This window comes from Eretmochelys imbricata, chromosome 1 (assembly GCF_965152235.1).
Source record: "Eretmochelys imbricata isolate rEreImb1 chromosome 1, rEreImb1.hap1, whole genome shotgun sequence".
NCBI lineage: Eukaryota > Metazoa > Chordata > Testudines > Cheloniidae > Eretmochelys > Eretmochelys imbricata.
Window position 1 is genome coordinate 361,723,511 of NC_135572.1, and position 21,661 is coordinate 361,745,171.

Consider the following 21,661-nt stretch of genomic DNA (forward strand, 5'->3'; position numbering starts at 1 on the left):
AGTCATCCATATCTGTGAAGCTCCCGGAGACCCTCAGCTAAGAGGTGCTGGCACAAGTGGACTGAGCGCTGATAGCCAAGGGCTTTGTTGCTTGTTGCTGAAGCTGTCATTCATGTGCTGTGATTTGTTTACAGCTTGGACTGTGCTACGTAGCTGCTCAGCTGTTATTAAACAGACCCGGGGTTGGGTTATTACTACTCTGATGGTATTTAAATGGCTCTAAAGTAGTAGTTCGCAAATCCTAGCCTCGGGATTGTGGTCTGGCTCAGCAGCTGCCAGGAGGTGGTTGGTGTGAGGTACCTGAGTCTGTTTGCTCTTTAACAGAGGGGCTTGTATTGGATTTCTCTTGTATACGTTAAAAAGAAATTGGACACACATTACCCCTACCCTACTCCAGTTCAGTCCGTTCCCTGCACCCTGTTGTGCAGTAGGCTTGGGGCAAGCTGTGTGAGTTGCCCAGGTCTCTCTCATGTAACAGGCCAACCCCAGGGTGGGCATACTGCAGAGGTACTGTAATAAATCCCAATAAAGGCTCCCAGAAATGGTGCATCTGCTGTGGTCACTGGGGTTGGTGGGTGGGCTCCAAAGGGGTTGGAAGGATGAGGCACAGGAGTGGAAGGCCTCAAGGAGGCCAGACTTAGGCCCTGACTCAGTTTTACATTGCTTCCAACGGGCGTAAGGAGCTCAGGGCTTGGTGCCAAGGGCCACATTAGCCCTGGCTCTTGCCAATGGGACACAATGTGGCCCCTCACCACACACACACACTGCATACACATAAGGCTCAGGAACACATGCTAATCATAGTGAGGAGCTGGGGAGGGGGTAGGTGGGGCCATGGCCCTAGGGTGACCAGATGTCCCAATAGTATCGGCACCATCCTGATATTAGATCCACAGATTTAAGGCCAATTATCTGGTCTGAACTTCTGCCTAATGCAGACCAGAGAATTTCACCCAGTGATTCCTGTCTCCAGGCCAAAAACTTGTGGTTGAACTAGACCGACTCAGAGAGGACTCCAAGCTTGATTCAAAGACTCCAACTGATGGACAATTTACTACATCCCTGGGCCCATGTCCCAGTGGTTAATTACACTCACTCTAGACAGAAAAAGAGTTTCTTTTCCAAGTAGAAATGTTCCATTGCCCCTGTGCATTAGCTCTTGTTCTGCCTGTGTCTGCCCCATTAATCGTCCCTCTGGTATCACCTTCTAGCTCACGCTCAAGTCACCTCTCAACCTACGCTAACTAGGTAAGGTGCTTTAGTGTCTCACTCTATGGCCTGTTTCCCAGACCTCGGCTCGTGCTTCTCTGAACCCTCTCTAATGTTTCCAATACCCTTTTCAAAGGCTTGACCCGAGAACTGGGACGCGGTATCCAGCCATAGTTTCACCGGACAGAGGAACAAAAGGCAGGAAGTCTAAGGCTTTAGCAAGATTCTCCTTTATTATATGCCTCTGCACAGGCATCTCCCATTTAATGGAGCAGCATAGTACAGCCAAAGTCACACTTTCAACACAGGAGAACTTGGTACAATTAGTGAAGGCAAAAGGTTCCCAGTTCCCCGCCCTGGAGGCTGAAGTCCTGTTTACCCCCAGGCAGCAAAAGCTCAAGCCTCCCCCTCCTATTTGCTGTTGTGCCTTACCCTGGCCTGAGCTGAACCTCTCAGAGTGTTACAAGGACTTTGTTCCTCATGGCATAGTCTGCTCTTGGCCTCTGGGACGGCTGCCATCCATGGGACAGTTTCTGTTACACAGATATAGGTGCACCCGGAACTGAGCTAAGCCCCCCACACAGGTAAGAGAGGCTAGCACATGCAGAAGACTTTGGTGATTACTAGTCAGGGGTTGATCTTAAATGAGAAGCTAGAGGGAAAGGTCCCATATCCCATTCCCCACTCCCCTGAGGCAGCCAGTGCTCCCAGCCTGGGGCTGGATTGGAACCAGCACCTCCAAGAGGGGAAAGACCCCATGCCCCATTCTTTACTTACCCCCCACCCCATTCCCACATGGGCCAGGCTGCCCCCCAGGATCCTATTTGTCTTTTCTTATTAATTTCTCTCTCACGCTGGCAAGCTGGGCTGAGCTGAGCTGCTCCCTGGCTACACATAAAGCGCTGAAGCAGTAAGAGGCAGCAGCCCAGAGGGGTTTGGGCAATGGCAGGTCTCACTGAAGTAGCTTCACATAATTAGCTGGAAAGAGGCCAACTCTGCCATGGCAGCACCCCCGCCACCAGCCCTCATCCACTATCTCGATGTGAGTGATGGTGTCATTGGGGTCAAAGGAAATTTCATCGTCACCTTCTGCAAAAATGAAAGCGGAAAATGAGGCACAATGCAATTTGTTCCTGGGGGCAAAGACACCTTGGGATGGGCGGGGGGCAAAAATTACCCCAATGGGGAGTACAGCAGAGGCCACCACCACATCCTGGCAGACCTCCCCTCCTCTCCACTTACATCCCACACCAGTGGTTCCCCCCACCTCCCCTTCCTCAGTGTCCCATCCCAGCATAGGACCATAGGAATTGACCGACTGGATCAGACCCACAGCCCACCTAGTCTGGAATCAGGATCTGTCAGTGGCTGGTACCAAATATCTCAGAGGAGTGCACAAGAACAGGGCAGAAGCAGGGCAGGGGTATTTTGCCCCCACATTAGGTCTCATTCTGGTCTCTAACGGTACATCTACACTGCAATCAAAGACCTGCAGCAAAGCAATGGCTGGCTGTGACGATGTGAAGCAGCAGGGAGGGGGGAGTGTTGACCTGGGAATGGGGATGGGAGGCCTGAGAGCCTGTCACTTGAGCCGGGAGGGGGAGGTGACACCTCTGCCCAGGAATGTGAAGACAGGCTGCGGGCGGGGTGGGGGGGTTAGTTTCAGTTTGGGGCTGGGTGGAGGAACACAGGGAACCCCAGGGCTGGGGTCTAAGCTCCCTGCTCCCCCAGAAGGACTTGACTGAGGGGTCCTGGGGGTACCCACAAGCTCTGTTGTGGACTGTGTTGCTGTTGTCCAATAAACCTTCTGTTTTACTGGCTGGCTGAGAGTCTCAGTGGATCCCAGGAAGAGGGGTGCAGGGCCTGGACTCCCCCACACTCCTTGACACTGGCCAAGTCAGCTGGCTCGGGCTCACGGGGCTCGGGCTGGTGGGCTAAAAATTGCAGTTTATAGGTTCGGCCTTGAGCAAAGGGGGTGGATCTCAGAGCCCAGTCTCCAGCCCCAGACCAAATGTCTACACTGCAATATTTAGGCCCACCGCCTGAGCCCTGCTAACCTGAGTCAACTGACCTGTGCTCTGAGACTCGGTGCCACGTGTCTTTGATTGCAGTGTGACGAGTGTTGTCAACCCTCCCGGTTTCGCTGGGAGTCTCCCGGAATCGGGCGCTATTTCCTGGAGGGTACTGAAGCCAAACCAGGAGACTTTAGGCCGCTAAAAGTCCGGCAGCGCAGTGGGGGTAAGGCAGGGTCCTGCCTACCCTGGCTCTGCACCACTCCCAGAAGCAGCCAGCACATCCCTGAGGTGGGGCAGGGAGCTCTGCACACTTCCCAAGCCCTGAATGCCAACTCCACAGCTTCCATTGGCCAGGAACTGCAGCCACTGGGAGCTGTGGGGGTGGTGCCTGCAGGTGGGGGTAATGCAGGGATGTGCTTGCCGCTTCCGGGAGCGGCGCATGGAGGGGGCAGCGCGCAGAACACCCTGGTCCTGCTTACTTCGGGCAGCTCCCAGTCAGCAGTGCAGCGGGGCTAAGGCAGGCTCTGCGCCCGCAGCTCCCATTGGCTGCAGTTCCTGGCCAATAGGAGCTGTGGAGTCGGTGCTCAGGGCACGGGCAGTGCGTGGAGCCCCCTGACCCCCCCACCCCAGGGGCTGCAGGGACGTGCCGACCACTTCCGGGAGCGGCGCGGGGCCAGGGCAGGCACCGAGCCTGCCTTAGCCCCACTGCACTGCCGATTGGGAGCCGCCCAAAGTAAGCGTTGCCCGGCTGAAGCCTGCACCCTCATCCCTTCCTGTACCCCAACCCCCTGCCCCTGCCCAGAGCCCACTCCTGCACCCAAACTCCCTCCCAAAACTTGCACCCTGCATCCCCTCCTGCACCCCTATCCCCACCCCCAGGCTCAGCCCAGAGCCTCCTCCCACATTCCAAACCCCTCAGCCCCAGTCCAGAGCCCACACCCCAACCCCCTGCCACAGCCCCGTGAAGGTGAGTGAGGGACGGAGGGAGGAGGGATGGAGTGAGTGGGGTGGGGCCTCGGAGAAGGGGCAGGGGCGGGGCCTCAGGGCCGGGCAAGAGTATTTGGGATTGTGTGATTTGACGGTTGGCAACCTTAAGTGTAACGTACCCTCATAGCTGGAGTCTGGCTTAGGCCTTGAAGCATGAGGTTAATATTGCATCGTTATTCAGGCAGAACCTTCAGCCCTTCTCCTTCCCCTACCTGCCATCCAGGATAACCCCTCCCACATGTTCCCATGCAGGCAGATCACCTCCTTCCCTCTACTCCCCAGGCCAAACAGACAGACTCACCTCCTTGGTAATCGTACAGAGCCACAGCAGAAATCCCAGCATCATCTGCCTCGTACACATTCTCAGATACTCCTGCAGGAAAACACCAGGGGGCAGCTCAGGAGGAGGCAGCCCCAAACCATGCACAGACCCTGCCAGGTTTACAGGGGTGATCTCCCTTCCCCTTCTGAGCCTCAGGCCCCATCACTGGGGAAAGGTCTCATCCCTTCTCAGAGTGGCTGTTGTCTCTGCGGAAAAGGGCCAGACCAGACAGAGCACTCACTGCACCTCCGGTCCTTAGCCAGGGCACAAGATGGATGCACTGGCTGACACTTACCACAAGGTAGTCAGGCACACAGCTCTCACTGAGTGGGAAAGAGAAGTGCCTTACAATGCAATGCACAGAAGCCAACACGTTAGGCGTGAAGTCAGCTAAGCTAGCCACTGGTAGTGGCCTTGCCCTGGGCCATGCACTGTGTGGTACTCGCTCAGGGGGAGAGTCCTAGGTGCTGCCAAAGAGAGAGGGTCCAGGTGTTTGGCCAAAAGCAGGCTAGGACACAGCCCAGCAGGGCCAAAGAGCTGTAGCCAGACTCGCTTTCACTTGGGCTCCCAGGCCCAGGCAGAGTGCTCAGTGTTCAGCTCTGAGATGCAGCTTTGTTCGCCACCTCCCACAGCAAGTGTCTATGTGCTCCACTCTGGTGCCTCTCCCGGTGCCCAGAACCTGCTCTATGGGCTGGCAGGATGCAGGGCTCTTCTCAGTTGTTTCTTTCTGTGCGGGTGCAGGGCCAGCACCGGGCACTGTCTCCTGCAGGTGCTGGGAACTGACAAGGTGGGCAGGAAGGTGCTAGTAATTTTGGTTTGTTAAAATGAGCCTCTTCCACTGTATCAAATTGATCTTTTGCCATCTGCAACTAAACAGAACCACCCCACGCCCCATCATCCCTTCTCAGCCCCTGGGACTCTGGGTTAAAAGCTAACAGGGGGATTTGGCTGCACACTCCTAGCAGGTATGAAAACCTCAGCCACAGACCAGACAGAATGCCCTGTGAGTCACAAGGGAGCGTGTGCCACTCAGCTCCTCTCCCTCAGAATGCCCTGCTGGAAGCCGCTCCCTTTAAAACCAGCTGGTATCAACTCTGAAGGCCTCACACCAGGAGGGCGCAGACTCTAAATCACTTAAGCATTTGTAGGTCAACATCAGTTCTTTGAACTGCAGCTGGAAATGAACCAAATCAGCAGAGACTTTGGGGCATGGCTGGAAATCACTCCCTGCAAAACACAGCACTATGCACCAGAGCACACTACATTGTCCCATCCTCGGGCGAGCCCACCCTGGCCCCTCTTGAGCAGGTGAGTCTATTGCTGGCCCAGGACTAATTGCGCTAGTCTCAGAACTTAGAGTAGGGCAGTGCTTTGCTTACTCCCCACCCCCACTCCATCACCATTTCTCCCAACTGGAGGAGCAAAGCAGGCTGCCCCCAGCAAGGCTCCCCACAGTGTCTGGGGAGGACAATCACTGCAGAGCAACATGGTGCTGAGTTCCTCTCTGGTGTTTTTATGGCACCACAGTGCCTGCCTGGCCTGGCTCTGAAATGCAGACAGACACCTGCATCCCTAGAGTCATGCCCCAGGAGCTCATTCCCTGTCACTCACCAGAGCAGGGAATGTTCCTGATGCTGCTGGATGCACTCTCTGGGGGGATCTCCTCATAGTCCTCACTCGTATCGACACCCTCATCGCAGATGGCCTCCGGCTCCCTGGAGGGCTCCAGCAGCTCCTCATAGTCTCTGTCCACGTCAGCACCATCGTTATAGTCTGAGGGCTCTGGCAGCTCCTCATAGTCCCCTTGCAGATCCACGCTGTCGGCATAGATGGCCTCCTCCCCATGCGACTCCTCATGCAGCTTGCTGGAGCCTTCGCCCAGGTCTGAGGGCCGCGGTGGCAGTGCAGGGGGCTGTTCCTCATCCTGTGTGTCTGCCTCTTGCTGTGCAGTGAGGGAAGAATGGGAAACTAACCCATGTCAAGTATAAACTGTGGGGCAGGGACTCGACCTGCGTATGTCTGTGCATTGCTCAGTATTAAGGGGTCTGATCCCTGACAGGGGTGCTACATGCTACCTGCATACTGATGATGCCCATCACCGGAAGGGCTTTAAAGGAAACACCCCAATAACAGATTTAAGCAGCTGCCCAAGAACTGTGCAGAGCCACAGAACTTGAGCTTTACCTGGCAGGTGCCAATCTCACCATTGGCAAAACTGCTGTTTGTAAGCTAGTCCCAAGGGAAGGTTTCAGAGTAACAGCCGTGTTAGTCTGTATTCGCAAAAAGAAAAGGAGTCCTTGTGGCACCTTAGAGACTAACCAATTTATTTGAGCATGAGCTTTCGTGAGCTACAGCTCACTTCATCAGATGCATACCGTGGAAACTGCAGCAGACTTTATATATACACAGAGAATATGAAACAATACCTCCTCCCACCCCACAGTGGGGTGGGAGGAGGTATTGTTTCATATTCTCTGTGTATATATAAAGTCTGCTGCAGTTTCCACGGTATGCATCTGATGAAGTGAGCTGTAGCTCACGAAAGCTCATGCTCAAATAAATTGGTTAGTCTCTAAGGTGCCACAAGGACTCCTTTTCTTTTTCCCAAGGGAAGGGAGCCGCTGGAAACCGCAAACCAGCTGAAACCCTGTGGTTTAAAAATGGCTGAGCCAGTTTAAACCAAATGCTGATAAAAAACAACACACACACTTCCCAGCTACAGCAAGGCCACTTGGGGCGAGTGCTGTCAGTATTGTGCGTCTTTTCCAGCTGCTATACAAGTGATACCATAGCACATTTAAATGGTAACAGGAAACATGCCCTGATTACATTCAATATGGGCAGAGATCAGACCCGATCAGCAACAGAGATCTGTCTCACCAAGTGTGTGCGTGTGTCAAGCTCTGCAGAGTGCACACTACATATGACAGCTATAGCATTAAGACTGGGAAATCACCTCTGAGAGAAGACTGGAGGCGAGTGTGTGTGTGTGTGTTGAAGTACAGAAGTGTAGATATTATGTTGGAACCTTATATTTAAGTGTATATAACAGCAACAAAGTGAGAGGTCTGTATGAGGCACACCAGTATAGGTGTGGCCTAACAGCTTTTGGTTAGAAGTTATTCATAGCATTCCAAATACTCTTTACAATGTGTTCTGTGGCCATAAAGAGTGGTATGGCTCTCTCTCTTTGAAGCTGCTGGAAGCTATTAACATCTACTTGCCAGGATTTTACACACACTTGTCCTGAGGTTGAACTGACTCTGTGCATGCTTCCTGAAAAGTCAGCTCTGGCCTGTACTTTAGCAGAGCATTAAGCTGAGGTGCAGAAAGACTTGGCATGCACTTTATATAACACTGCAGCAGCAGCTCCCTGCCCTGTTACAGAGATGTAGGCACAGTCCAGCATTATCAACATCTGGTAGTATCCAGAGCCACTTAGAACTGGAACCATTCTCCCAGTGTTCCAGGCCTCTCATGCTGCCCTGTGAAATCTCTTCTGCCCTCAGCTGTGCTTCAGGCCTTTGCCCACTCAGCTGCTGCTCACCCCTCCCCTGAGTCCAGTTCCAGATTTGGTCTGCAGAAGGTGGGAAACGTAAAGTGCCCAGTAGCCATGACCCCCTCCCCACACTGCCCTCCCTTCATAGTAACAGCCCTCCCCCTGCCCCCCTGATTCTGACCTACACGCTGTCTTTCCCCAGCAGCTGTGGCCCTCAACCAGTGCTGCCCCCTGTACCTGCTGTCCCTGTGGACTAGGCAGCATTGCTGGTTCTTTGCAAACCCTCCTGGGTACCACAGCTGGCGTGGGACCTGGCTTGTTACGGCTCATCTCTTCATCCTCCTGGGTTTCCTTTCAGGAGAGAGATCGTCATCACAATTCAGTCTTTTTGCACAGGATCCAGAGTGACTCCCTTTCCTACTCCTGATGGGGCAGTTTACACACAAGCCTCATTCTCCTCCCACTGGAGCCTGTCCCATTTCCCATAAACCCCGCTCAGGAGACTAAGGGACCGAATGGCAATGGACCCATTGGTCGTGTGGGACCTGCAGGAATCAGCCTCAGGAAGGGTCCACAGAGTAGGAGCAGAGGTGCAGGAACTAGGGGTGCTGCTGCATCCCCTGCCTTGAAGTGGTTTCCATTATATACAGGATTTACAGCTGGGTTCAATGGGTCTCAGCACCCCTACTATACAAATTGTTCCAGCACCTCTGAGCAGGAATGCTTCTCCTTCAGGAAGGCTCCCCTCATCCATGTGCCAGAAAGGGCCACGGTGTGGGGAAAGGCTGAGACCAGTCCCCAGTGCACACACCACAGAGGCCCCTGTGGAGGGAAAGGGGGTATCTGGTCACGTAGTGGAGGTTCTTATCATAGAAATGTAGGACTGGAAGTGACCTCAAGGGTCCTGCGCTAAGTCAGGACCAAGTAAACCCTAGACTATCCCTGGCAAGTATTTGTCCAACCTGTTTTTAACAACAGGGATTCCACAACCTCTCTTGGCCCACCTCAGCCCCCCCAACCAGGAAGAGGCTGGCACTGTCCCCAAGCCTCAGGCAGTTGTGGAGCGGCGCTGCAGGGAATCCAGGACAAATGCTGTCCCGGAGACATTCAGCCCAGGCTCGGGATTTGAACTGTACATTTGAGGCCTGTCCCACCCAATTCGGGATGGGTGGTCACCCTGGTGTGTGTCTGCCCTGAGGCAGGCAGATCAGGCACTGGCCTGGAAATCAGGATGCCTGGCTCCAACACTAATTTGCCGAGGGGGCTCAGGCAAGTCCCTGCCCGCCCTGAGAGAGGGGGACAATGCTGCTGGGCCCCCTTCAGCGAACAGCTACCCCAGATCCTGGCCCCACCAGGGGGGACAGGGCAGCACTTGCTGTGGCTGGGCACTGGGCCCCTCACCTGCTCCTGCTGCTGCTGCTGAGCTGCCTGGCGCTCCCGCTGCTCCCGGGCCTGGCGCCTCATGCGTTCCTCCTCCACCCGCTTCCTGTTCTCTTCGTCAGCTGACTTGGCCATGCTCTCGAATCGCGACTTCAGGCTTCTGGCTCCACTGGAGGCTGCATAGAGAAATGGCTTTTCAGGAACAGGCAGCCTGGGCCAGCTTGCTGGGATACGCCACCCAACCGGCCTCCCCTGTCTCCACAGGGCAAACCCACTGGGGTCTCCCTCCCTCTTAATGGGCTGCCTCCCTCCCCCCAGGCCAAACCCACTGACCCCATTATCTCCCCCTCCAGCCTGCAGGCCAAACCCGCACAACCCCGCAGCCACGTGCCCGGTGCAGAGTCTCTGGTTGCAGAGGCTGTAGGAACAGCCGTGGAATACAGGCTCTTCCCAGCTGCAGGGCCGGGGCTAGGCACTCTGATTGTTTCCGAGTGTCTTACCTGCCTCCACAGGTTTGGTCTTCTCATATGAGGAAGTTGGAGCTTCCATCTCATTAAAGCCAGCGGCACTCTGAAAAGGGAAGAGAATGGCACATCCAGCATGCCAGGGAAGAGATGCAGCAGAGCCAGAGTCCCCAGGGCAACAGCCCAGCTGGACACCCATCTGGGTTCTATTCCCAGTTCTGCCATTGGCCTGCTGTGTGACGCTGGGCGAAACACTCTGTGCCTCGGTTTCCCCACTCTACAGGTAAGGATAACACCTGGGGGGCTTGGGAGCCAGGAGGAGAGTCTTAGCTCTTCCACTGACTATTAATATTGTTAATTTCTGTTGCTAATTCTTTGCACTTTGCAACCTGGCCACAATAATGGAATGCTGACATGGGCAGCAGAAAATAGGGAAATAATGGGTAGAAATACAATTAATGCTATTCAACATGGTTTTGTAGAAAAAAGGTCTTGTCAAACCAACCTGGTTGTCACAGGGTAGCATCTGAAGCACCATCCAGCAGCAGGCCATGGCAGACCAACATGTGTACATCAGTTTCCCTCTTTCAAAATTCCCAGTAATGCCATGCAAGCTTTCTTGCCTCAATTCTCCTCCTCCTTGGCACCAGTTTATTACAAAAACATAGTGGAAGATAGACCATAACAAAACTCCCAAAATTCTATGCACATAGTCCTTAACATCTAATCTTTCAACGCACCACATACCCATGTGGCATCTTCCACCAAACCTGGGCTCTTCTTCAGTCCTCTCCTTCCTTCTGCCAGGTAAACTGCCCAACAATTCCAGCTAGAGTGCAAATCCTCTCTTCCCAGAAGGCAAGCCCATGCACTGTTCCCCTGGCTTCAGCTCTTCAGCATGGCGACATCAGTCCTTCTGCAGCTCCCTTGCCTTCAGCCCTCTCCCTTAGCTTCAGCTTGTGGCTTAGAAATCAGCAGTCTACTCCCTCTGCTGCTCTGTGGCCTTCAGCCCTCTCAGCCCTCTGGCCAAGGCTCTCTGACTTGGGAAGGTCTGCTGGCAAACCCCTCTTGCTGCTCTCCTGCTTCAGCTTTCCCCCAGGCATCAGCTACAGCTTCCTTTGGGGGCCTCCTCCAGTCCCCTGGTCCCTGGCAGCTCTCAACTGCCCTTGCCAGACTGAACTCCAGCAGCTTTCACCTAAGCCTCTGCCTCACAAACTCTCAGACCATTCTGTCCATTTATATGGCCCAGATGCCTTCCTTTAAGCTCGGTTGGGGGTCAGCTGACAAGTCACAGGTGTATTGCCCTCTTTCTTCTTAAATGTCCTGTGCCATGCTGTGAAACTGATACTCTTTCAAGAGAGTACTTGCCTGCTTGATAAAGGTAACTGTGCTGATGTAATAGACTCCTGTAAGGCATTAGATTTAGTTCTGCACAGTATTCTGCTTAAAAAATAGCATTGCATAAAAATCAATATGACATCTATCAAATGGATTAAAAACTGGTTAACTGATTGCACTCCTAACAATTGTAAATGGGGAATCGTCAATGAATAGTGATATTTCTTATGGGATAAGAGGAAACATTCTCTCATGGATCGGTAACTGGTTAAAAGATAGGAAACAAAGGGTAGGAAAAAATGGTCAGTTTTCAGAATGGAGAGAGGTAAATAGTGGTGTCCCCCAGGAGTCTGTTCTGGGACCAGTCCTATTCAACAAATTCATGAATGATCTGGAAAAAGGGGTAAACAGTGAGATGGCAAAATTTGCAGATGATAAAAAACTACTCAAGATAGTTAAGTCCCAGGCAGACTGCGAAGAGCTACAAAAGGATCCCTCAGAACTGGGTGACTGGGCAACAAAATGGCAGATTAAGTTCAAATTTGATAAATGCAAAGTAATGCACATGGTAAAACATAATCCCAACTATACATATAAAATGATGGGGTAAAACTTAGCTGTTACCACCCAAGAAAGAGAACTTGGAGTCATTGTGGATAGTTCTCTGAAAACATCCACTCAATGTGCAGCAGCAGTCATAAAGCAAACAGAATGTTGGGAATCATTAAGCAAGGGACTGATAATAAGACAGAAAATATCAGATTGCCTCATGTAAATCCATGGGACGCCCACATCTTGAATACTGCGTGCAGATGTGGTCACCCCATCTCAAAAAGATATATTGGAATTGGAAAAGGTTCAGAAAAGGGCAACAAAAATGATTAGGGGTATGGAAAGGCTTCCATATGAGGAGAGATTAATAAGACTGGGACTTTTCATCTTGGAAAAAAGGTGACTAAGGGGGGATATGATTGAGATCTATAAAATCATGATGGTGTGGAGAAAGTAAATAATGAAGTTTCAGAGTAGCAGCCGCATTAGTCTGTATTCGCAAAAAGAAAAGGAGTACTTGTGGCACCTTAGAGACTAACCAATTTATTTGAGAATAAGCTGTAGCTCACAAAAGGAGGTAAAACATAATCCCAAAGGAGGACAGGTCATTGACACAAAGTGATCTGTATATTCCCACACATTTGGGAAGACTTCTCAAACAGCCCCCCACACCAGTGATTGCCTGCATTCTCCAAGGTCAGTACATTCACTCTACAAGATGTCCTGGATGCCAAACAGGAGGCATGACCAGAGAATCCTATTCCTGGCCTGTGAAAGAGAGTCATGGACTGGTGCCACTCCTGACCAAAATGGCTAGCACCTCATTCAGAGAAGGAATCATCTCTTCTCCCTTCAAATTCACAATAGGGCAAGTGACACTGAAAAAGCCAACCCTGGACACATTGGTTCTAACCTCCCACTTCTGAGTAAACTCATAGACAGGGTAGGCGAACACCTAATTCAAGATCATCTAATTGATGTTAATATCCTAGACCTGGCATCATTTGGATTAAGGCCTGGACATGGGACTGAAACCATTTTAGTGGCATGGATGGCACTCTCCTGATATCAATGGACAGAGGGCAGTCAGTCATCCATTCTCACCCTCCTGGAACTTGTTGCAGCATTTAGTACTGTCTACCTGAGAGTCATGGATTCATATTTCCTAGATTCCAAAGCCAGAAGGGACAATTGTGATCATCTAAGCTGACCTCCTGTAGAACACAGGCCAGAGACCTGCCCTGAAATAATTCCTACAGCATGGGTTTTAGACAAACATCCAATCTTGATTTAAAAGTTGTCAGTGATAGAGAATCCACCATGATCTTTGTAAATTGTTCCACTGGTTATTGCCCTCACTGTTAAAAGTGTGCACCTTATTTCCAGTCTGATCCTGCAATCTCACCTAAGAGAGGTGACTCAGTTCCAGGGAAATGCACTAAAATGGTCACTTCCTGGAGGGATTCATCCAATGAGTGGTGATGGGAAACTGCACCTCTGCCACCAGAGTCCTCAACTGTGGAGTCCCACAAGGATCAGTTCTCAGTCCAGTCCAACTTAATGTCGACATGCATAGCTTAGGTGGCTCTTTGATTCCTCACTGACACTGAGCTCTCACAAAACAAACCATTTCTAGTTGGCTAGAAGACTTCATCCCATCCTGGTGGCCTGGATTATGCACACCTTTGTCAACTCTCTTCTGGACTACAGTAGTGCAGTATACCTGGGTATGAAGCCATCAGCATTTAGGAAACTCCAGCTGGCACAGAATGCTGCCATGTGTCTCCGCAGCAACATAGGCTACCATGAGAGCATCCAACCTGCTCTCCACTCCTGACACTGGCTCGCTATAGAATATCACATCAAGTTCAAGGTCTCAATTCTTATCTTCAGGGTGCTCGGAGGCCTAGTCCCAGCATATCTAAAAGAGCCTAAACTCCAGGGATGTAGACCATGGTCAATAAGTCCCCTACTCTGCACAGCAGAGCTGGCTACACCATGTGCAAGGCCATTTCTGTAGGAGTCCGTGCTTTCTCAGAAGACAGTCCCAGACTGTCAAACACAGGAACTAAGGACCACCCCAAATCTCACCACCATTGCTCTGCTCCAAGTGCCAGGCACACTTCTGAAACCTGCCTTCTCTAACATGCACAGAGCAAAATGCACATAAAATACCCCCCAAACAATGAAAACCATACTAAAACAAAACACTCCCCTGCACACAAAATTCTCCCCTGGGGGAGAGGGAGAGAGAAAGAACAAACCACACGTGACAACTCTTAGTCACATCCGTCAATGAATGACGCAAAGGTACTCAAGTACTGCAGTCTGCGTGCAGTATGAGAAACTGCATAGAATAGAATCTAGATCGCTTATCCTTGTGGGTAAAATCATACCAGAATCAACACTTTCCCCTGCATACGCTGCACCTATAGGACCCACATTCCATTTCCTTTTGTGCCAGCACGACATCTGTTCACAGGTGCAGGACTGGAGACAGGGGTGAAAGGAACAAGGGATTTACGGGTACTCCGGACTCCTGAGCAGGGGTCTGTGGCCTTGACTGGAAGAGGCGGGGCCTCAACCGGAAGATGCGGGGCCTTTAAATGCGCAGGCTCTTTAAATCAAGATTTAAAGGGCGGGGGCTCCCAGGCTCCAGCCACCGCTACCACAGCGGAGCTCTCGGCCCTTTAAATCACCGCCAGAGCCCTGCCGCCGCTACCCTGGGGCTCCGGCAGCGGGGCTCAGGTGATGTTTTAAAGGGCCTGCAGCTCCTGCCGCTGCGGGGAGCCCGAGGCCCTTTAAAGCGCCAGCCTGGGAAGCTGGTCCGGGCCGGCACAGCTTACTGGCTCTTGCCGGTACGCCGAACCACACCGGGCCAGCTTACTTTCACCTCTGACTGGAGATGAGGCAGGTAGCTACAAAGGTAATTTCCTACAGAGCCATGGCCTTAGCGCATGCTCGCCACTGTTATTGACCTTGAAGCTCATTTCCCAGCATGTGCATGCTCAGTGCAGCTTCCCTTACCATTGCACCTTCTGAACTCAGAAAATACCCAACCCAACCAACTGTGACTGCACAGCGCAGGATCCCAAAAGACTTGTAACTCAGCCAGACCCAAACCAATGGGCAGTGGAACACACTCAGACCATTCTCGTAACTCGGACCCTGCCATGGCCCAAATGTGGGGTGCACTGCGCCAAGACGACCAGCACGAGGACCCACACAAACACTGATGAAGAAGATGGAAAATGGTGCAAGAATCCTTCTTGTGGATAGAAATGACACTTTGTAACCCCAGGCTTGCGATTCTTTATTTCTGATGTAAATAATTAACAATAAAAAAGTGTGTGAGAGAGACAGAAGGGAAATGACACCAAATCTGCATGCAAAGCAGTTTTGGGACCACAGTGAGTGAGGTCCTTCAGAATGAAGAACTTACGAGAGGAATGGCCCTTCCCCACCAGATTCCTACTGTAGCCCCATTCACTGCAGAGCTGTTCAGAAAAACCTTTTTGTCATGGGAAGGGCATCTGCTGCTCACTCACAAATCACTGACCTGGATCTGCTCAAACTCGCGCAGTGAAATGGGAGAACTCAGCCCAAGAGGAGAGCAATTCAGAAAGGACTTAAAATGGAAATACCACATGGTCCCCCACTTTCCATCTCTCTCCCCCCACACTTCACCACACCAGGCCCTACCCTTCCACCACCAGAGCTAAATAACTGCATGGGGGAAAGGCTGCGTGAGAAGAGGCGCAGCGGGTGCCACTCCCCTTTGTAGAGGAGCAAGGTTTGGGGGTTCTGGGGGCATAACTGCGAACTATGCTGAGCACAGCAGGCTTACCTTATCCACTCTGTCCTCCTGAACGCCGTACCGACCTCCAAAGCCCTTGGCATAGTCTACAACACACAAAGGGTTCAGTTTGCCCTCAGCTATCGGGGGAAGCTCCCATAGACTTCATTGGGAGATGCCCCATGCAGCCGGGGAAGGATTGGGCCCAAACACATCAGGGAGGATTTTGTCCCATTCCAGCAACCCATGAACAAACAAGAACTGCCAGAGCAGCCCAACAAATCTATTTGTACTTCAGAACTAGCCCACTCAGTCAGGCACCAAAGCTGGATGCTCCTGGAGAAGGCATGAAATCCCCATTACACAGCAAACCCACATCGTGCACCCAGCATCCAATGGGCAATACTCCAGCAGGGGGAAACATCCTCCTGACTCCCCATCTGGTGCCCTGAGGCAGGTGTGACATTGCACTCTTTATGATTTTATAAAAATATGCTAATGAGTGTGAATATAATGTAACTGGAATATGCTTCATGCGAAATGTCTCTTGTAAGGTATCATTACAAAGCTTATAATCTACTGAGTGGTTTCAGAGTAACAGCCGTGCTAGTCTGTATTCGCAAAAAGAAAAGGAGTACTTGTGGCACCTTAGAGACTAACCAATTTATTTGAGCATAAGCTTTCGTGAGCATAAAGCTTATGCTCAAATAAATTGGTTAGTCTCTACGGTGCCACAAGTACTCCTTTTCAATCTACTGAGTGTGATCATCCTATTTGTATAAATGTATCACTCTTGTATCTGAAACTAGAAATATGAAATATAACTCTGAGGTCCGACTGTAGTTATGCAAAGTGTGGGCCATTAATGGTGGTTTGGAATCTTAATGGCTCCCATTAACCAGGACAATTGACTGTAGATGGCTCTGTTTTACTTGTAAGTCTTCCTGTATACCTGTGTGCTGGCAAGTGAGTAATGAAATCTTACAGTGACATGTGATCATGTCACCTGAACTGGAATCCATCTTTAACCTGGTGCTTTTCCACTGAGAAGGAGGGGTGGGAGACCAGAGGGACAAAGGATTCCCGCCTTATGCAAAGGATATATAAGTGGGTTGAACAGAACAAAGGAGGCGGCCATCATGAGAAATCTCCTAGCTACCACCTGAGCTGGAACAAGGGCTGTACCAGGGGAAAGGATTTTGCCCAGACTAGGAAGGTATCCAGTCTGTGAAAGAAACTTATTGATACATCTCTGAGGGTGAGATTTTATCTGTATTCAGTTTTATTACTGTACTAGACTTAGACTTGTGTGTTTTATTTTATTTTGCTTGGTAATTCACTTTGTTCTGTCTGTTACTACTTGGAACCACTTAAATCCTACTTTCTGTATTTAATAAAATCACTTTTTACTTATTAATTAACCCAGCGTATGGGGTTAATACCTGGGGGCGGGGGGCAAACAGCTGTGCATATCTCTATGTCAGTGTTATAGAGGGTGAACAATTTACGAGTTTACCCTCTATAAGCTTTATACAGAGTAAAACGGATTTATTTAGGGTTTGGACCCCACTGGGAGTTAAGCATCTAAGTGTTAAAGGCAGGAACACTTCTTAAGTTGCTTTCAGCTAAGTCTGCAGCTTTGGGGCACGTTGTTCCAACCCTGGGTCTGTGTTGGAGCAGACGGGCGTGTCTGGCTCAGCAAGACAGGGTGCTCGAGTCTCAAGCTGGCAGGGAAAGCAGGGGCAGAAGTAGTCTTGGCACATCAGGTGGCAGTCCCAAGGGGGTTTCTGTGATGAAACCCATCACAGCAAGGGCTTCAGAACCCTAGTCATTTCATCTTAGCCAGAGGCCTGGGAGGTGCTTTGATTGGAGCTGGGAAGACACTGGAAAAAGCCTCCACAAATAGTCCCTGGAATCACTGCCTGATTGTGCCCCACCCAGTGTCTGCTCCCTGCGTGCCACAGGAATGTGCCAGACACCGGGAATTTTAGTCAACACCTCAGAATAGCTCTGCACAGCCAATTTCAGATTCATAGCCAAGTATCTACTCTGGAATCCTGACTGTAACACATTTCTTCAAACAGGAACCAAAACAGACCATGGACCCTTTATGCCCATTCAATGTAGCACGAATTTAAAATGCCAAGTATAAAATTAACGGGTGTTATTGCAGGGTCTGCATTTGTTCGTGAACAATCGTCGCAATGGCAGCAAGTGCTCCAATGGCATCTTTGTTGCTAGGGGACCAATGCTGAGTGCTCGCCATGAAGGTTATTTGCTGCCCCTGACCTACTGACTGGCCAGCGGCACATCAGCAATAGCAGCCATCCTGGGAAGGTGGCAGTTGGCCACTGCGGAGATGTCCAAGCCCCAGGGCTTGGGGGTTGTTCTTCAGAATAGATTCCTCAAGAATGAATTCTACATCTGTGCAATGTGGCATTAATCCAGGTGCCCTCCCTCTAGCCCATCCCTCACTGATCGGGGTACCCTCCCAATAGCCCACCCCTTACTGAGCTGGGCGCCCTCCCATTGGCCACCCCCTACGGAGCCAGGCACCCCCAACCTCCACTCCTCATTGCTGTAGGTGAGCACTTCCCGTGCTCTGTCCTCCAACACACATTGATCCAGGTACCCCAGCCTCCCAGCCCTTGTTCGGCTGCTGCCCTGCCCGTGCCCTATTCCCTGACCCCCACTGCTCCAGGAGTCTGAACCCCCACAATGCCCTGCTTTTTGTGTTTCAATTCTCAGCGTTCCCCCACCTGTATCACAGTGCAGTGCGGTGAGCCCCTGAGATTTAGTTGGGCCAAATGCACCATAGTTTGGCCCAAACGAATATGCCCCCCCCAACTCCCAACTGGCCGCAGCACACACCTGTCTGGGACTCATGACGCTTCAATTCTTCCTGGTGCTCCCAGCCGAGGGCACATTTGTCCTGACGGTCCTTCTGCACCCCAAACTTCCCACCAAAGCCCACGGCATAGTCTGCAGTCACAGGGGAAGCCAAAGCACGGGGGGGAACAGTAACAGAGAGACAAACATAGATGGTCCATTAATTCAGGCTCACATAACTCTAATGAAGGCAGCTCCAGTCCCTGGGTCAGCGGCTGGTGGGGGGGGTTGAGGTAAGGCTAATGGGATGCTGGCAGGGGTGGGGATAGAGAAGCTCACAGGGGGCTTATGGGAGGGTGGAGCAGGGCTCAAGTGGGCCAATCTAACTGATTTTTTCCGCATTGCCTTGTTAAAGTGGGCAAAATAAAAGCCATCTCCAGCTCACCGCACCCCTCACCTGGGGTATGTGTAGGGAGTAGGCTGATGTATTGAAGGCTGGACTGTCCCTTCAAACACTGTTCCCTCATCAACAGCCCAGCTAGGGTGACCAGGTGTCCTGATTTTATAGGAACAGTCCCGATATTTGGGGCTTTGTCTTACATAGGCGCCTATTACCCCCAACCCCATCCCGATTTTTCACACTTGCTATCTGGTCACCCTAAGCCTAGCCCTGCTCCAGAGAGACACCCCCCACCACCCGGCCTTTTGTGGGATGAGAGAGGCATTCACACTGCACACACATGGTGTTCCCTCATTGACCTGCCTCCCTTTCGGGTCCCTGGGGCAAGAGGGAATTTGGTCTCCGTCTTCATTCAGTCCTGAGCTCCCCACACAGGGGCCCTAGTCCAGAATCCCAGAGCCATGGGACACAGACTCAGCCTGCTATCCACCACTGCTCCAGCCCTTCCTTGCTGACAGAGAGGGAACTCGCTCCCTCCACATCACTCAGTGCCACCTCCCATCCCTCCGCTCCCCAAGGAGGCCAGCCTCACCTGCCTGCTTACCCACTGCCCCCATTAGCTGCCGGCTGCGCTGCCTGGGCCTGGAATACCCTAACCTGGCCCGTGAGGCAGCCAAACCCCTCCACAGGGCCCATTCTGCCACGGTGCCTGCTGGAAGTGGCGGGTCCTGGTTTGTCTCAGCGTGGGGCTCCCCAGAAATGTGCTGGGCTTCTCAGAGTTACACTGCTGTGGGCAGTGCCCCCTCAAGTACTCCTGGCCCCTTCCTGCCCATGTTTCACTTCGTGTGGGAAAGGCCAGACACAGGCTGGGCACTCGAAAACAATGGCCACCACAGGCCTGACCTTTCTGCGACTCGTGCTTCTCTGTCTGACTCTTGTAGTCGAACCCCACGGCTGCTTTGTCCAGCTTGTCCTTCTCCACCCCATAGCGGCCACCGAACCCCTTGGCATAATCTGGGGAAGAGCACACAAGCAGAGATAATTGCTGCCCTCCAATCCACTGCAGAGGGTAGGTGGACACAGGGAGGGGCAGGAGAAATGCAAGAAGAGAGAGAGGGCAGCGGTGGGGGTGAAGGGATGAGGCTAGGAGGAAGTGGAAGAGGAGGGAGGATGGGGTCCAGGAGCAGCAGAAGGGGGGGTGGGGGGGGAGGCACGAACAGGTTTTGGTGGGGGAGGGAGTGAGGGGCTGGCAGAGTACAGGGGAGCGCTGTGGCAGAGGGTGGGCTGGGAGGGGAGGTGGTGAGGGAGAATGAGGAAGGGAGAGGCAGTGGGGAGGGGAGGGAAGGAGTGGTAGAGAGGATGGGGTGAGTCACGACTTGGCAAGGGGAGCAATAGCAGCTGGGGTGGTGGGAGTGTCATGGGAGGTGAACACTACCACTGAACTTGCCTTTCTGGGATGAGTGCTTCTCCACCTCACCCTTGTACTCAAACCCAAGCGCTGACTGTAGAAGGAAGGAGAAGAGCATCAGCTGGTTCCTTTGGACGAGGTTCCCAGTGAGAGCCAGGGACTGACCCCTTCACCCTCCGCCTTCCCAGCTGGGCAGCCGCCTTTGTGACCAGAGACCCTTCCACCTCGGGGTCACAGGCTTCAAGCCAGCCCACCTTAACAAACGTAGGCTTCTTGCTCTGCCCTCTCCATCAAGCCCTGCCCACTTTGTGCCACCCCATCCATTCTTGTCCCCCCTTGTGCCACCAGCCCCTGCCTTGACCTCTGGTTTGTTGCGTCACTCACAGCTGTCTCCGCCTGTCTGTCCGTGGCTGCCCCAGGATGGCACCCTCGCCCTGAGGCCCTCCACAAGAAGACTCCTTCATCCCCACCCCCCATGCCCACTGCCACACCACTCTGTAAGGCTCTTGGGTCTCCTCAGGCACCGCCCTGCTCAGCAGCCATGACACCAGTAGAAGCCCCGGCAGGGGCAGCAGCACTGACTGAGACGTAACCAGGGGATTCGAGTCTCCCTAGCTGGTCACGATGGGCTGCCCGCTGGTCAGGGCAGCACCAGGGCTCCCTGTGCGCAGAGACGCCGCACACAGCACTGCCTGGGAGGTCACCAGCTCTGCCCTGGGGTGGGGGTGGGGGCTTCACATCACAGAGCCCTTCCCCTTGCTCAGCCTCCGCTGAGATGCCAAGATGACAGTTTTCAGAGTAGCAGCTGTGTTAGTCTGTATTCGCAAAAAGAACAGGGGGACTTGTGGCACCTTAGAGACTAATTTATTTGAGCATAAGCTTTCGTGAGCTACAGCTCACTTCATCAGATGTGTTCCCCTCTCATCAGCTGCTCCCACACCACAGCCACTGCTCCCCTGCCCCCCCGCCAAAGGTCAGTGACTGAGCTTAGTGACCAGGGCTGCCCCATTCTGTGATGTCAGTTACACACGCTGCACAAATCAAGTATCCAGCCAGACGGGGGCAGCATGACACATGCTAGGTGCAGAGCTGCCAAGTTTTGTGTAGCTCCATGGGTGACAGTTTATGCAAATGAATTAGCTGGTTTGCATAATTGAAAAAAATTGCAGATAGCCATAATATCAGTTTGGAAACCACTGTGTGGATTTAGTGAAAAGTGTCAGTGTGACACCCGATACGCGAGCAGGGCTCCCCAGTGAGATGGAGCAGGGTGCTCAGGCAGGGCCCGGTTCCTGGCACCCTTCAGAAGAGAAGGCAATTGCATTGTGCCAGAGGAGTGAGTTGTCAGTGGCGGTTCCGAGGCACACAAAGCATGCAGAAATCCTGGGCCCAGACCATTGCATGCCTTGAAAATAAAGGCTGAGACCTTCAATTTACTGCTGCGGCAAGAGCAGGGCACCGG

The 21,661-nt window shown here is 52.3% G+C and overlaps 1 protein-coding gene across 1 annotated transcript in view; it reads right to left on the bottom strand.

Annotated features, from left to right (window-relative positions):
* Window positions 1-1,423: 1,423 nt before the first annotated feature.
* Window positions 1,424-21,661, bottom strand: part of HCLS1 (hematopoietic cell-specific Lyn substrate 1) — a gene marked incomplete at its 5' end in the record, with an annotated part of 42,049 nt that continues 21,811 nt past the window's right edge. The window contains 10 exons of the mRNA XM_077807556.1: window positions 1,424-2,298; window positions 4,513-4,584; window positions 6,145-6,475; window positions 8,270-8,383; window positions 9,434-9,588; window positions 9,913-9,982; window positions 15,614-15,669; window positions 18,434-18,544; window positions 19,695-19,805; window positions 20,239-20,293. Of these exons, the coding sequence (XP_077663682.1) occupies window positions 2,162-2,298; window positions 4,513-4,584; window positions 6,145-6,475; window positions 8,270-8,383; window positions 9,434-9,588; window positions 9,913-9,982; window positions 15,614-15,669; window positions 18,434-18,544; window positions 19,695-19,805; window positions 20,239-20,293 (1,212 nt within the window). The remainder of the gene's footprint in view (window positions 2,299-4,512; window positions 4,585-6,144; window positions 6,476-8,269; window positions 8,384-9,433; window positions 9,589-9,912; window positions 9,983-15,613; window positions 15,670-18,433; window positions 18,545-19,694; window positions 19,806-20,238; window positions 20,294-21,661) is intronic.